The 16,068-nt window shown below is 38.8% G+C and overlaps 2 gene segments (V, D, J or C); both read left to right on the top strand.

Annotated features, from left to right (window-relative positions):
• The first annotated feature begins 2,653 nt into the window (after positions 1 to 2,653).
• Positions 2,654 to 3,183, top strand: LOC124235063 (T cell receptor alpha variable 18-like). The segment is given in 2 exon segments: positions 2,654 to 2,696; positions 2,828 to 3,183. Coding segments are annotated over 2 exon segments (399 nt in total).
• Positions 3,184 to 14,786: 11,603 nt separating this feature from the next.
• Positions 14,787 to 15,392, top strand: LOC124235062 (T cell receptor alpha variable 20-like). The segment is given in 2 exon segments: positions 14,787 to 14,838; positions 15,004 to 15,392. Coding segments are annotated over 2 exon segments (441 nt in total).
• Positions 15,393 to 16,068: the final 676 nt, after the last annotated feature.

The following is a 16,068-nucleotide window of genomic DNA, read 5'->3' as shown; positions in this document are numbered from 1 at the left end:
AGGAGGGAAGAGCCCTTCCAAGGTCACGGCAGCTTTCATTTTACCCCCATGTCCTAGGCTCTAGATTGAAAAAAGGGTCAAAGGAGGCCAGCAGAGGTAGTGGCAATGGACTTCAAGAATCACAATTTAATCGAGTTTCAAATCAATCAATTCCAGAGACGACTACTCAAATAATTCAACTTTTAGGCAAATTGGAGAGCTTTTTGATTTTGAAACTCAGCTTTATAAAATTTAAGATATGTTAGTATGAAACAATTTTATTTATTCCAAAAGCTAGACGGTACTAGATCTTTCTGGAAGCTAGACGGAAAACTAATGTGATGAAGTGAGGCGAAGAGAGAAGCACCAGGTGTGTGTGGGCCATCCAAACCTGAAGGTCGATGCTGCCTTCTTCCCTGACCTTCTGGCCTCCTGCACACTGAGTGTTAGAACCTGGGCATTAGAGATTAAACATCTTGACAGACAGGCCTGAGAAAGGGAGATGGAAGAACAAAAATGCATCTAAACACTGGAAATAAGATATTCAAAGAGTTTTTATTCACCTCGTGATAAAGGCATCAGCTGTCTGTTTCCACTCTGGCCCCTCATCCACATGCCTGGGGCTGGGCTGGCGGGAGTGTGGGCAGCAATAGGATTTGTCTTACTGATCTGCTCCTCACTCTACTGAAAGCAATTTGAGATAGGAATCATGTCTGGATTTGGTTTATATGTTTTTTATAGGGCTTTACACATTGTAGACAACTCTGTAAATTTCCAGAATGAATGCTTGAGCTTAGGGATTCCTGAGTGTGCACGATAGTTTAGGAGCAGCTAGGTGATCTTCTTAGCCAGAGAATCTTGCCAGCATGACAATCTACTCAACACCCTAATTTTAGTCAGAGTTAAAATAATTTTAATTGGTGAGAAAATCTATTTAGGTGCATATTTATTACTTGTAGAAGATGATTCTTGTTTTCAACTGACATAGTCATAGCCATTGTTATTATGTTGACAGCACAGCCCCTGAGAGCCTGTGTAAGAAAATATCACAGCTGTCTGCACTCACAAAGTCCCGATGCCTTGACATGGTTTGTGAAAGCAGGGAACAATGTTTTGACTGCTTACTATTATACAATCAAAGCTTATATAAAGTAAACCCAATCCTAGAGAAATAACAAGCTATGAAAATGACTCTTTTAAATCTTCTGCTGGGTTTATTTCAGTAGCACAAATAATTACAAAGAAAACTAGACAAACAAGTCAACAGACCCTGAGCAGACAGTACTTTTAATTGAGATTCCTGAATTTCCTAATAAAACAAATAAATAGGAGACAGATAAAAGCCATATTCATGCCTCTGGAATGAAGAGAGCCTGAGTGATAATATTAAACATTTAAACTTGACTTTCAAAAAAAATACTTAGTTGGATTAAAACAAGGATGTGACAAGAAGTAAAAAGATGGCGTTTCGAGAACCAAGTTACCTAAGTAAAGTTACCTCATAAAGCTAAAGGTATAAGGCTGCTGTCATTCAAGTGTGGTCCAGGGACCCCGGGGGACCATTTCTGGGGTCTTGGGATACAAAACTCAGTGAGTTTCGTTTCGTGTGTACTCAGCCAAGATTCAAAGTGACCCCGCTGTAGTTTTCTCTCTCTCTCACTGTACACATCCCTCTTCTCTGGTGCACTGGTCCACAAACTCTAGATGCTTCACAATCCCCAATCTCCTCCTCTGTCTCATCAACACAGTGAGACAGTTGGGCTATTTTTGGCAAATCCTCCCTGCAGTGGTGCCTAGAAGCTACCTCCAGGAAGCGAGCTGGGGCAATGTTAGGGCTCAACCACCTACTTTCCTTGGCTCTGTGCTACCCATAGCCCAGTGTCCAAAAATTGTTGTTTCATTTTGTCCAGTTTTCTACTTGGAAGGTCTACTCTACCTTAGTCAGTGAAACAGAAGTCATAGTAATTTATTTTTGTTGTACTTTACAAATGTGTCAGTTCATGATGGGTTGGAAAAAACCCTGCTGATTCAACTGCAAATTATTAGCCAAGAACTGCTTTAGAGAATGTTTCCTCTCTGAGATGGCGTGTCAATGAGTCTTGGAGGACAAATAGAACAGATTCAGGTAAAGGGCTGGAGGAAAGTAGGGAGGACTTTCCAGGTAAAGTGATCCTTCTCTGACCCATGGGAACCATGGGGACACATGCAAGGAGGAGACCTAGATTATTTGTTTCACTTAAAAGCTGTGCCTGGGATTATTTGGGAAGCCATAGATCTCTGTACCATGCGGAAAATGGTGGAAACAATAATTGAATAGTTTCCCAAGCATAGTTGTGAAACTATAAAGCGATTGTTTAGTGCTTTCTTGCTAGAGTCCCACCCCATTCTTCTGTATCTATCTGTCAAGGAATTGTAGAAGGAATAGGGTCAGAAATGGCTGAGGTGCAGTTTTCATTATGACCAGCAGAGGACGGTGCTTCCTTCAGATGTCATTACATATTTATTCAGGTGGTGGTTTGACTCGCCTGCCTTTGTAGTCACAAGACAGACTGCTGCTGTGCAAAAGGGGCTCTTAGTTTATGAGTGAGGAGTTTCTATAAGGTTTCGCTGGAGACCAGGCCTTAGGTTAGATTTGGTGAACTCCAGGAAGCAAGGATCATTTTCTTCTGCCAACATGCTTTCTGCCACCTGCTCTGTTCTTGTGATCTTAGTATTCAGTAAGTAACATTTTATCCTAAATACTAATGATTTTTCATTTTCCTGTAATCATAGATAACTTTTAGTTTTCTTTTCTGGCTGAAAACTCTCCTCCTGTACATTTCTAACATAATAAACTAATCATTTTTAGGAGGGACCAATGGAGACTCAGTGAACCAGACAGAAGGCCCAGTCACTCTCTCAGAGGGGGCGCCTGTGATCGTGAACTGCACTTACCAGGCCACTTATTCCACTCCTTTCCTTTTCTGGTATGTCCAGTACCTCAATAAAGCTCCTCAACTCCTCCTGAAGAGCTCAACAGAAAACCAGAGGACAGAGCCTCAAGGCTTTCAGGCCAATCATGTTAAGAGTGACAGCTCCTTCCACCTGCGGAAACCCTCAGTGCAGATGTCAGACTCCGCCATGTACTACTGCGCTGTGAGAGACACAGTGAGGGGGACTGAAGGGGGAGCTGAGCACAAACCCAGAGGGTGCAGGTGGGGCTGAAGGTGAGCTGCCCTAGGAGAGAGAGTTACATTCTCTCCCTGGGCAGTGTTGAGTTTATTTAGAGTTTCCTCAGGAAAATGAACCAAGCTCAGGTCTAATTCCTAGAAACCTAGGAGGGTGGGAATTGCTCTGCAGGTAGGATACGGTGGATGTCAGTGTTAAAGAGAACCCCAGCTTTGATCCCAACAAGAGCCCATGCTCAGCCAGAAAGGCTCCTCTCTTCCCCAGACTACAAAACCTCTCATAGGAAACATTTCCAGGAAAACCTTGCCATGGGATTAATCTCTACCAATGTATGTTAACTATTTAAAAGCCCCAGTAATCTTGTACTTTTCATGCAAATGTTCATGAACCAAATAAGGGACATAGAATCTGGGTCTTTAGCATCCTGCAAAAGTCTCTGCAACTAAGCTGGGCTTTGCCTCTCTCTGGCTCAGTCCCTGCAGCAGAAAGTTCAACCCAACTCCCCATGGAAACGTCACTCCATAGAGCTGCCCAGGAAACACTGCTATGGAGGGACACTTGGGACAAGGCACTGAGGGACGTCCCCTCCTCTCGTCCACATAACACATTTGGTGAGAGGCAGCCCAGGCAGGAAAGGCTGTGTCCAGGGAGTCCTCACTCTGCATATTCAGTCTCCTTTGCCGTCATCCAGATCTTTAAATCCCAAGGATGTGATGCAGTCAGTCCCTTGAGTTTGGGCTTTAGGTTCTCTGATAATTCATCTGAAAGGAGGCCAGGAATTTGACCCATCTCAGCCCTTTAAACTAAAAGATTTCAATATCCTTACATATTTCTCTGTAAAACTGTAAAAAAAAAAAAAAAAGAAAGATCTGTATGCAAAAACCATGGATGCCTCTCACAGGAAGGACCCAGGTCAGTTTATAGAGTAGGAGATATAAAGACTATAAAGAATAGGAAGGTATCTTAGTCAGCTTGGCCTGCCATTGCAAGATACCACAGACTGGGCGGCTTAAACAACAGAAATTTGTTTTCTCAATTCTAGAGCTAGAGAAGAAAACTAAAAGTTATCTGTGATTATAGGAAAATGAAAAATCATTAATATTTAGGATAAAGGCCAGAAGTCCAAGGTCTAAGTATCAGCAAAGCTGGTTTCTGGTGAGTCTCTCTCCACGACTGGAAGATGGCTGCCTGCTTGCAATGTACCCACATGGCCTTTCCTCTGTATGCAAGTGCAGAGAGAGAGAGAGAGAGAGAGATCTCTAGTGTCTCTTTCTCTTCTTATAAGGACACCAGTCCTATTGGATGAAGGCCCCTCCCTTATGGCCTCACTTAACGTTAATTACCTCCTTAAAGGCTCTATCTCCATAGTGACGTTGGAGGTTAGGGCTTCAGCATATGAATTTTAGGGAGATACAATTCAATCCCTAAGAGGAAGATACACGCTGTCTATTATTAACTAGGGAGCCAAGTGGATAATGTAATCTTATATTTCTGGATCCCAAATTTGAGCTACAACAGCACTACGCGGGAAAACAAGGATGTCTCATCTGAACATTGGTCCAACATCAAACCCTAGAATAATTTCAAATCCTAGGATAAACTCTCAATTCTAGTAAGAAACAATGGAGTGTTCTCTTGAATTCTTTTTACTGACCTTATGACTTCAGCTGAGCTGTAATTTGAGGAGCTCATGGAGACAGGAGCAAGGAGACCCAGGGCTTATTCCCCACTTGCCTCCTCCTCCTCTGTTAGTTATTCTTGGTTTGCCTTTTTGCCCAAAGCTGTGCTTCCTCCCATCTGTCATGTTCTATGCCCTGGTAGTCCTATCCCTGTGAACTGCATCATCCGGGCTTTCTTGATATTTGGCATCCTACTTTGTTGAGCCACTGCATACGAACTAGTAAAAGATCTGTGGGTGGGAAGAGAGAAAGATCAAGTATTTTTCTTTTGCCCCTTGCTTGCTCGGATGTAGTGATTCTGACACTAGCTGCCTCCCTCTCTGGTATGGACTAAATATTGACATCCCTCCAAATTAATATGTTGGAGTGCTAACCACCAGTGTAATGGTGTTGGAGGTAGGATCTTTGGGAGGTAATTAGGTTTAGATGAGGTCACGACGGAGGGGCCCCATGATGGGATTACTATGCTTATTTTTTTAAAGAGTTTATTTAGAGCAGTGTGATCCCAAGTGTGATAAATACAAAGACCCCATCCAGGACATCACAATAAAAATTCTGAAAAAAATTAAATAAAGATCAGATCTTAAAAGTTGTCAGAAGAAAAAGACAGACACATTACATGCACCTAGGAACAATAATACAAATGATAACCAACATTTTACCAAAAACAGTGGAAATCAGAAGACGAGACGGCATTTAGAGAGCTGAAAGAAAAAAAAATTGACCAACTAGAATTCTATGGCCAGGAAAAATATCCTTTACAAATAAATGCAAAATAAATGTATTTTTAGAGAGACGAAAGTGAAGATCGCTTCTGTCCAGCTGACTTGAGTATAAGAAATGCTGAAAGAAGGTTGCTATATTATGAGGAAGTGCTATCACATGGAAATTCAAATTCACAAGAAGAAACAAATATCAGAAAGGGTAGATATCTGGGTAAATTTAAAAAATTTTATTGGTAATTTTTATAGCTTCGTTTACTTTAAAAAGCTATTGTCTCTTTAAATCAAAATAAAAACAATCTGTTGTTGGTGTTTATAGCATATTCAGATGCAACAAGAATGTATTTTCTCCATCAGGGGAAATAATGTTATTTGAAAATATACTAGGATAAATTAAAGATGCATATTTAAATCTGAAAAGCTACTACTCTACTAAAAATAGCACAAGACAGACAGACAATATCTTTGGGACCTCAGAGCAGGCAGAGATTTCTTTGGCATGGTACAAAATACACTAACTGTAAAAGAAAGATGATGAGTAGGACACGAGCAAAATTAAAAATTTCTGCTTAACAAAAGACAATATGAATAAAATCACTAAGTAATCTAAAGCTTGGAAAAAAATATTCCAGAAAGATATATCTGGAGAAGGATTATTTCCAGAATATATAAAGAATTCTCATAAATCAACAATAAAAAGATAACTGAGAAATAAAATACTTCAATAGGATGACTAACAAGTACGTACAGTGCGCTCAACATCATTAGTCACTAGGGAGATGGAAATTAAATCCACATTCAGATGCCATTCACTACCATGAGAAGGACTATAATCAAACCATCAGATAACCGCAAATATTGGGAGATATGTGAAGCAACTGAACGTTTCATGAACCGCTGGTGGGAATGTAAAATGATACGGTCACTTTGGAGAGTTTCTATGGCTCAGCAAGGCCACTGATCAGTATTTACTGAAGAGAAGTGAAAACAGGCCACAAATGGCCCAAACAAAAATGCATGTAGCAGCCTTATTCATATTTGCCACAAAGTGGAAACAACTCAAATGTCTATCAACAGGAGAATGTGCAAACAATTCTGGTGCCTGAGGAACATTTCTCAGTGATACAGAGGAATGAACCACTGACTGATAAGCACAACAGCAGGAGGGGCTCTAAAACCTTATATTGAGCAACAGAAGCCAGACCCTCCTGCCAAACACTAATGATTCCATTTATATGCAATTCAAGAAAGGAAAAAACTAAACTATGGTTCAAAGTAAAAAGGTGGTTTCCTCTGTGAAGGAGAGTTTGACTGGAGAGGGCACAAGGGTGAAGGAAATGTCCTCTATTTTGTTGGAGTGGTGATTCCACAGGTATATACAGTTCTCAAACACATCGAAATGAACATATAGGAAGTGTGCATTTTATTATAAGTGAAATATAGGTCAATAAAAAAGGAACCAAAATAAAATAAAATAGCCTACACATGGAAAAACGTGCACCTGCATAATTAGAGAGCCAAATGAATTGTCACAAAGTGGAAGAACCCAGGTAACCAGCATCCATATTGAGAAACAAGACATGACCCACGTGCCGGGCCACTCCTGTCTTGACTACCCTAAGTAACCACTATCCTGACATCAACTGCACAGATTAGTTTCCTCTGTTTTTGTACTTTATGCAAATAGAATCATTTAGCGTGTTCTCCTGTATCTGGCTTCTTTTATACAATCTTAACCTTTGTGAGATTATTCATATTATTGTGTGTAGCTGTAGATCCTTATTCTGAGAGCTGTATGGTATTCCATTTTCTTTGATAATTTCATTTGTATGTATTCAGCCTCTCAGAGCATATTAATGTCTATCCAACCTTTGTTGATTCTGAGTCTCCAGCAGTTGTCAGAGGGGTTGGGAGTTGACTGTAATCACAGCAGACCACAGCTGTTCTGTAACAATTAGAAAAGCACAAACAAATTTCTGCAACAACTACAGAAAGCTGGACAAGTTAATTTTCTCTGTGTGTATTTTACCTGATTTTGGTTCACTTTTTTATTGAGGTATAATTTTTTTTCTACCGTGAAATGCACAGATCTTACAAGTTCAGTTCAGTGTGCCTTGAGAATTATGTACTTCCACATAAAACAATATATACAACATTTCCTTCACCCCAGAGTTCTTCTTGTGCTTCTTTTCAATCAAATCCTTCTTCCTGGAGACAAACACTTTCTGATGTTTTTATCACTAGTGGAATCATCTTGAACTTAAAAAATTCTGTTTTCTCATAATGTAACATGGGTGTTAGATGTCGCTAAATATGTTCGTTTATGGAAGAGAAAATAAACAGATGATTGAAAGCAGCGGTCAATTTAGTCACAATGATGAATCAGCACATTGATGCTGTGCAAATCAGACACCAGCTTCCCTGCTGCTGAGACGTAAGGCTATTCAGGTCCTGCTCCCACTGAAAGGCTTTGAGCCACAGCTGCTGCAGCAGTGCGATGAAGAGGCACTTGCAATTTTTGAATGGCTACATTTTTGGTGTAAGAAAAGAATGCATGATCTCGCTAGTTTCTACTCATCTTGACTATAGGGTGCAATATTGGGAAGCAACATTTTTTCTAGTACAGACTTACTATTGATTGCTATTAGTCACGTGCATCTGGACAGATTTTGTCAATCAGGAGCCTTGCTGTGATAACATTAAGCAGATGAAGAACTTTATCCAATGTAAATTTCCCCAGAAACCAATGCCTTGTAATGTAGGAAGAAAAGTTAGGATGATCAAGAGCGAACAGTTTTGTCTTCCCGTCTGGAAGAAAAATATGTGAGCATACTTCACTGCAGATTTTGGCTGGAGACAAAAAACCAGACACCATCCAAAAACGTGGATGACTATTTGTTCTCAGAAGTCACCACAATCATAATAAATTGTATGTCTTATGAAACTTACAAGTCCGTCCTGGACGCATTGGCTGAACATGACAAATGGTTGCATAGTTAATGTCCTGCAATTCAATTTAGCTCATACACAGGTCCAGATATAATTACTGTTAATTAAAGTACAAAATGACTAAATAGACAGGTTAGAATCTCCAACCATGTCAACAATGGTATGACACAGCCAAACTGATGTCAGCAAATTACATTTCCTGTGTTGGCGAAGAAGCATCAGTAATTGTGCACGCGCCCTCTCAGTGACAAGCCGGGCATCTAGACCTGAATTTGAAACAGAAGTCGGCACATTTCACTCAGAGGAGACCTTCTGACATGCTGCTCCCTGGTCTGCTGAGAGTAGTCATAGCCTCAATCTGCCTTGGAAAGGCTGGTGAGGATGGCCACAAACATGACTCAGAGCCGGTAGGGGAAGGTTATTATAAGGAAAATGTTCTCTCTCCTGCTCAGAGAACATGTCTAAAAGTGTCATTCATCAAAAGATCTTTATCTTCAATTCTTTATCCTGAAGTAGATCATTTGAAAAAGATTAAAAACAAACTTTTTATTGGTTATTACATTAAAGTGGAAGACCCAAACCGAAATGGCTTCCCCGTTCCAACTTGTACTCCCAAAGTTGATGCTGGTCATATTGCACCCCAAATCTGGCCTGATGTTGAAAACGGGACTTTAGGAAGCTTCACTGGAAGGATTAGGACCTCCCAGAGACTGAAGCTGGGTCTGTGCTCTTTCTTGTTTGTATTTTTGGTTTCCAGAAGCCCTCCTTATGTCCCCTTCTGGTCACTACCTGCCTTTTGAAGGAAACCACAATCCCATAGATTAGTTTTGCCTGCTTTGGGACTTTATATAAACAGAATAATGTAGTTTGGAGTTTTTCTACCTGGATTTTTCTCTTAATATTCTATTTCTAAGATTCATCTATGTTGTATACAGTTCACTTTGTTTATTCTCACCAGTGAATGAATATACCACAGTTTACTTAGCCATCTACTTAAATAATATTTGGATTTTTCTAGTCTTTGGCTTTTGTCTCTACAGATTTTCCTCATATGGCATTATTTCCAGGTTTGGTAATAAGAGTCCTATAAAGCTAAGAGTGGTAGTGAGTAGGGGGGTTGGTCCAGGCTGAAAGAAAATCACAGTTAACTCAGCTCTGAGTTCCCATATTTTTCCTTTCCATCATCCTAATTTCCGGGCACAAATGACATGACTTTCGTACAGGAGGTGTTCTCCAGACAGTAGATGCTGACCTTGTGGACAACAAGCTATCTGTTGCCATTTGTCATTACCATTGCCATGACTTGCTTTGGGTCTTTGTACGTACATGTTTTTCAAGTCTCATGACCTAGTTGATTTACTTAGCTTCAGGGTAGATATTCTTACCATTGGGAGTCCTAGCCTAAGACTTAGGGAAAATGAGCCTGTTTTTCTAATTTCCTGACTCTTGTTCCAAGGGCAGAAATATTTCAATTGAGAATCCTTTAAAGCTCCCAGATTCTTAACCCTTAAGAAAACTTAAGAAAATATTACCTTCAATTGTAATATTGGTCTTTTCAAAATCCCCCCCATGATAGCAACATCAGGACTCTGCCCCTGGGACAGTAGGAAGAAGCGTCACTACATTCTGGGGGGAACTGAGCTCTTTGGCCTTAGAACTGTGGCTGTAACTGTGAAAAGAGGTAGATAAAAGCATGTAATTTTAGCATAAAGCAATAGCAAAAAGAGGGATTTTTCATTCTTGGGACAATTTGTAGAGAATATTCTTTTCTTGAGGAAACACATGCTCAATTATCAGGAAAGAAGTTATAGACAAGGAAGAAAAATATCACATTCAGTTCAGTTTGATGACTGAAAGATGAATGGGCATTTTTCTCAGAGAATTTTAAAGTTCAAAGGAATGTGAATGTCAGGAAAGATTACAGTTATCCTTGATCATAAGATAGATGTAACCACTTTCCAAATCTATTCTAGAAAACGTTGCCCTGTAATACATGATAGGGGATTTCAGAGGCTGATGAGTTGAGAAGGGTTTAGTTTGGGTCCTATATTTTTAAATTTGTGTTTTAAGTACAGAAATAACAGTAAGTATAAAAAAGGAAAATTTGCAGGGTGAAAGTGTAAAATTTTTCACTCCTCTATGAGAACTCCTCAATCTACATTTTGTTAATCCTGCTTTGAGCTGGCTACTTGATCACAGCAAATAAGTAAAGCTTAAGACAAAGATAAGGACACATTCTTCTTAAAATTTTTTTAAAAATATAAACATTATAAAAAACTAATTCAAAATGAATCATGGACTTAAAAGCAGAGCATAAAACTATGAAACTTTTAGAAAGAAAAGTAGGAGAAATTCTTCGGGACCTGGGGCTAGGTGAAGAGTTCTTAGATTTGACGCCAAAAGATCTCTCTCTCTCTCTCTCACACACACACACACGCGCACACACACACACACACACTGGACTTCATAAAAATGGAAAGTTTTTCCTCTGCAAAAGATCCCGTTAAGAAAATGAAAAGAAAAGCTATAGACTTGGAGTAAATACTTGCAAACCATGTATCTGACACAAGACTTGTATCTAGAATATATAAAGAACTTTCAAAACCCAACAGTAAAAACAGCAAAAATCTAGAAACAACCCATATGTCCTTCAGTGGATGACTGGTTAAGCAAACTATGATACACGCATACCATGGAATGCTGCTCAGAGATAAAAAGAACAAACAGGTTGGATGCACAAAATAACTTGGATAGATCTGATGCTTTTATTACTCATGCTGAGTGAAAAAAAAAATCTCAAAAGGCTACTACAATATAATTCCACTTATGTGACATCATTGATATAACAAAATTGTAAGAATGAGAACAGATTAGTGATTGTTGGGTGTTGATGGAGGAGGGAATGGGTGTGGCTACAAGGGGGTAGCATGAGGAAGCCTTGTGGTCATGAAACAGTTGTGCATCTTGATTGTGGCAGTGAATTTATACATAAGATATGTATGAACACATGAGTCTGTACATATGTAAAATTGCACAGAACTACACACACACAGTGCTTGTAAAACTGTGGAAATCTAAATAGACTTTGTGGGTTGTACCAATGTCAGTTTCCTGCTTTAGATACCACTAGAGGAGTCCGGGTGAAGAGACATTGGGACCTCCCTGTACATTCTTTTGAAACTTCCATGATTCTATAGTTATTTCAAATTAAAAATATTTTTAAAAATTAAACAAAATTCTTGTAAAACTCCCAACTGTGAGGCATCTCCTCTGGCTTTGTTACACATCACATAAAGCCCCTTGGTTCTTTCAGTTCCTTCCTTGCAAAGAATCCATGCACTACTCTTGTAATTAACATTTTCACCTTCTTTCTGAGATGTACATATTCAGAAGGAGAGAAAAAGTGCCTTTTAAATATGATTTGTAAGAGTCAGAGTGTGCTAAGTGTAGCTAGAATAAATCAAATCAGTAAATGATGCCTTTTATACAAGTTAGTGTAATACATTTCAGGTCACTGAGAAATTATCCAATTCTCAAAGAAAAAGCCAAAGAAAACGATGGTTGTTTCTGTTCTTAGAACAATAAACTCTGTGTGGCTTCTCTTCTCTTGTTATCGAGTGGGGAGGGGACGGAGTGACATCAAAGCAGTGCCTCTGAGAGCCGATGCTCTTTTTCTGGGTTGCAGCTAATGGGTAGCAGAACGTGATATTTGGACAAGTCCAAAGAGAATTTATATAAATGGTGGTTAATTTAACAAGATAAACACATATTCAATGACAAAATCCAATGGTGTGTCATAGAATCAGAAAAATTAAGCAATGCTAGTTTGCCATAGATATCCTAGTGTTGCTAATTCCAATATTCTTAGAAAAACAGCTTGAGATTTAAGTCAGGATATTATTAATCTTAATTTTCATGAAATAACTACTCCCTAAATGCAATAGCTCTTATTTTTGTAGTAAAGTGATAATATCTAAAATTTTTGAAATTTTTACATATTTATTTGAAACTAGACATGCTGATTCTAAAATTCAAGTGAAGACTAAATATGCAGAAAATCACAGTTTTGAGACAAAAATAATAGGGTTGGGGTGGAGACAAGCTCTATCATACATTAAATAGTATTATAAAACTGGAATAATTAAAAATAGCTACTACTAGCAAATGTATAACTAGATAGACTGATAGAAGAGAAGAGAGAAGAAAGAAATGGAAACTAACTACATACAGAAAATTATTGTACTACAAAATTGACACAAATCAGGGAAAACAATAGATTATTCGTCAGACCATGTGGGGGCAATTGACTAGCCACTTAAAAACATCGACCCCTTACCTTACTTCTTAGATCAAAATAATTCCAAATGCTAGGCTTAAAATATTAAATTTTAAACATAATAGATACTTTCAGGATTTTTAAAAAATAATCTTGTTGCGAGTCAGGGCTTTCTAAGCAAGGAGCAAACTTCAGAAGGCAGAATAAAAGTTAATATATTTGAATAAACAATAAATAAGAATATGTAAAAGCAAACATTTCTACATCGCAAAAACTCCATCAAAAAGCCAAAATCAAATGCCAAAATGGAATACAAAGAAGTAAAAATAGGGAAAATGTAACTTTAATATATAAAGAATTTTTTAAACCAATGAGATTAATTCTCCAAAAGAAAATTGCATTAATAACCTAATAGCTAATACTAATTGAGTGTTTGCTATATTCTAGCCACTATTCTACATTTTATCTATCTGTCTATCTATCAATCTATGTCAATGCATATTTCCAATGATCCTCACAGCAATTCTGTAAGATGTGTATTATTCTTTCTCCATTATTTAGTTCAGGGAACCAAGTCCCAGAGAAAGTCATTGAGCAACTTGTTCAGAATCTCATCGCAAATAAACTATGGAGCTGCAGTTTCGTCCCAGTCATTTCGCCTCCAAAGCTAACACTTAAACGGAATTTTGAAGAGTCTTTTCAAAGAAAGACATGCAGTAGATTTAAAACATTTCTTAAATCTCAACTTTACTAAGAGAAATAAAAAGTAGTTCTCTGAATTAACATTTTTCACTTATTAAGTTAAGAAAGATAAAAAAGTTTGACTATGTAATATGTTGGCAAGGTAGAGGAGAAACAGTCACTGACACGTTGTAAATGTGTAAATTGCTTGTTTAGAGGCATTTGGCCATACTTATTAAAGGAAAAAATGCATGGATCCTACGTTGCAGTTTTGTACTTTCAATAATTTTTATGTCCATGTTGACAAACACGTTTGTATGAAGATATTCATTTCAGCATAATCTGTGCTGATAAAAGATTGAAAATAACCTGAAATTGCAAAAATACAAAACTGCTCATGTAAAATATGGTATATCCATACAATGGTATGCTCTGTGGCCGTTTTGTGTGAAAAAAAAGCAAAGCACAGAATGGAGTTTATAGATTTGTCTGAAACTGTGGTAGTGAAGAATAAATGAGGAAGACTTATTTTTACTGTATGTTATTTATATTATGTAAAATGCTTATGATTTACATGGATAATAGTTCCCCACGCCCTCCAGTGACTTTCTGATTTCTCCGGTCTAGAAATGGAGAGCTCTTTTTTTCCCTCTGCCATGCTCTTCCTTCCTTCCCTCCTAAGATCTATCAAGTTTGTGACCCTGACTCATGATCACAGTTGGTCCCTGTAGTCAGGCATAAAATTATTAGAAGAAATGGATTTCTTAACTTATGTTCCCAATCTCTGTCAAAGAGTTTTCCGGGCATTTCCACAATCTAGTTAATTCCCCTCTCTTTAGCACTCTAGTCCTTTTAAGCTTTACCTGCTGAGATTTTTGTGTATTATAATCAATTACACCTACCCTAGGGTTCAACCCTTTTATAACTTCTGGCGGCAGTTTAACTTTAAGGTCACTCAAGGAACAATGAAACAATTAAAAGCGCAGGTAAGAGAAGGCTTTTCTGATCACTGCTTTAACCTCATATACACTATTCCCACCAGCTATCAAAAATGTTCTTCCCTCAGTCTTTTTCTTTGTAGGTGGTGGTAAGTGCGTACTGTGAGGTTGTGTTTGTGACCATAAGGTGGCAGTGGTTCTATTCCTCTCAATTCATGAATGCCTTAAACATCAAAGCATGAAAATTACTAGAGGATTTGGTTTTGATTGGTTAAGCTGCCAACAGAAAGGCTCTCTCATGCATTAGAGAACAAGAACTAAGACACAGAAACAGCTTCTCAGAGAAAAGAAGGTTTGGAACCATTACAAATTATATCAAGACTGAGATATCAAGATGGAGAACATGCTGGAATGTGTCTTCATAGTCTTGTGGCTTCAGTTTGGCTGTAAGTTGGAGGCAAAGAGATGAGAGCCATAAGGGCACATTTATCCAAAGCTAGGGAGAAGAAAGAGGGGTTTAGCCTCAGCTCATGCCAGGTTTCTTGTTGGAATTTTTCAAAACTGCTGAACTAAAAGCTTTGTATCATTTCTGATTTTGTTTTCCTGAACAGCGTTGAGTGGAGACCAGGTGGAGCAGAGTCCTCAGACCCTGAGACGCCAGGAGGGAGACAGTCTCAGCCTCAACTGCAGTTACACAGTCAGCTATTTTAGAGGGCTGCAGTGGTACAGGCAGGATCCTGGGAAAGGCCCTGAACTCCTCTTCCTCCTGTCTTCAGCTGAGCGTGAAAAGGAAAAAGAAAGACTAAGAGCCACACTGTCGAAGAACGGAAGTTCTCTGCACATCACAGCCCCTAAACCTGAAGACTCAGCCACTTACCTCTGCGCTGTGGAGACACAGTGCTCCCCGGGCACCTGCATGCCTGTACCAAAACCCTGCAGCTGGGGCCCTGGATTAAGGGCATCTCTGTTGTTTATCCTCCTCAAAGACATATTTACTTAGCACCCGGAACCTCTTCCCAAGTGGTCCTATAGAGAAAGTCTTCTGACACGGCCAGATGCCAGAGATTACTGTTCATTCCGTCCAGGGATCCTAGACAGTGCCCTTTGCCTGTACATGGGTCAGTCTGCTCTTCATAACAGCCCAGAGCTTCCCTCTCATCGATTCAGAGGGACAGCTGTGATCTGGAAATTCTTGGTTTCTAGTCATGGCCACTTGAAAAGACACCGCACAGGAACAAACACTATTCCCTGAATTAATTTTTCTTTTGCATTCTCTGATAATAATCTGGTCCCATGTCTCTAAGTGAATTTTTCCCATTTTAATATAGTCTTCTTGAAGTTCATATTTCCACCAGCCACATTTGTACATTTCTCTTCTCATTAATAATCAAATTAGTTGAAGCAATTGTCTATGCTTACTGTCTCCATTTCCTCAACTCCTATTCTCCACCCTAGGTAACAACTATGCTTACTTTTAGCACCTATTCTTGAACTTCATGTGACTGGAATCGTCCAGGATGGTACGGTACATATTCTCAGATCTGGCTTCCTGCACTCAACATAATGTCTTTGTAGTTCATTAATGCTGCTTTGTGTATCAATTGTTTTTTCTTTTTCATTGATGGATAGAGTTCCTCTGTATGAATACACAACAATTTATTTATCCATTCTCCTTG

This window comes from Equus quagga, chromosome 2 (assembly GCF_021613505.1).
Source record: "Equus quagga isolate Etosha38 chromosome 2, UCLA_HA_Equagga_1.0, whole genome shotgun sequence".
Classification (NCBI taxonomy): Eukaryota; Metazoa; Chordata; class Mammalia; order Perissodactyla; family Equidae; genus Equus; species Equus quagga.
Note: the sequence above shows the minus strand (reverse complement) of the source record. Positions and strands in the feature narration are given on the sequence as shown.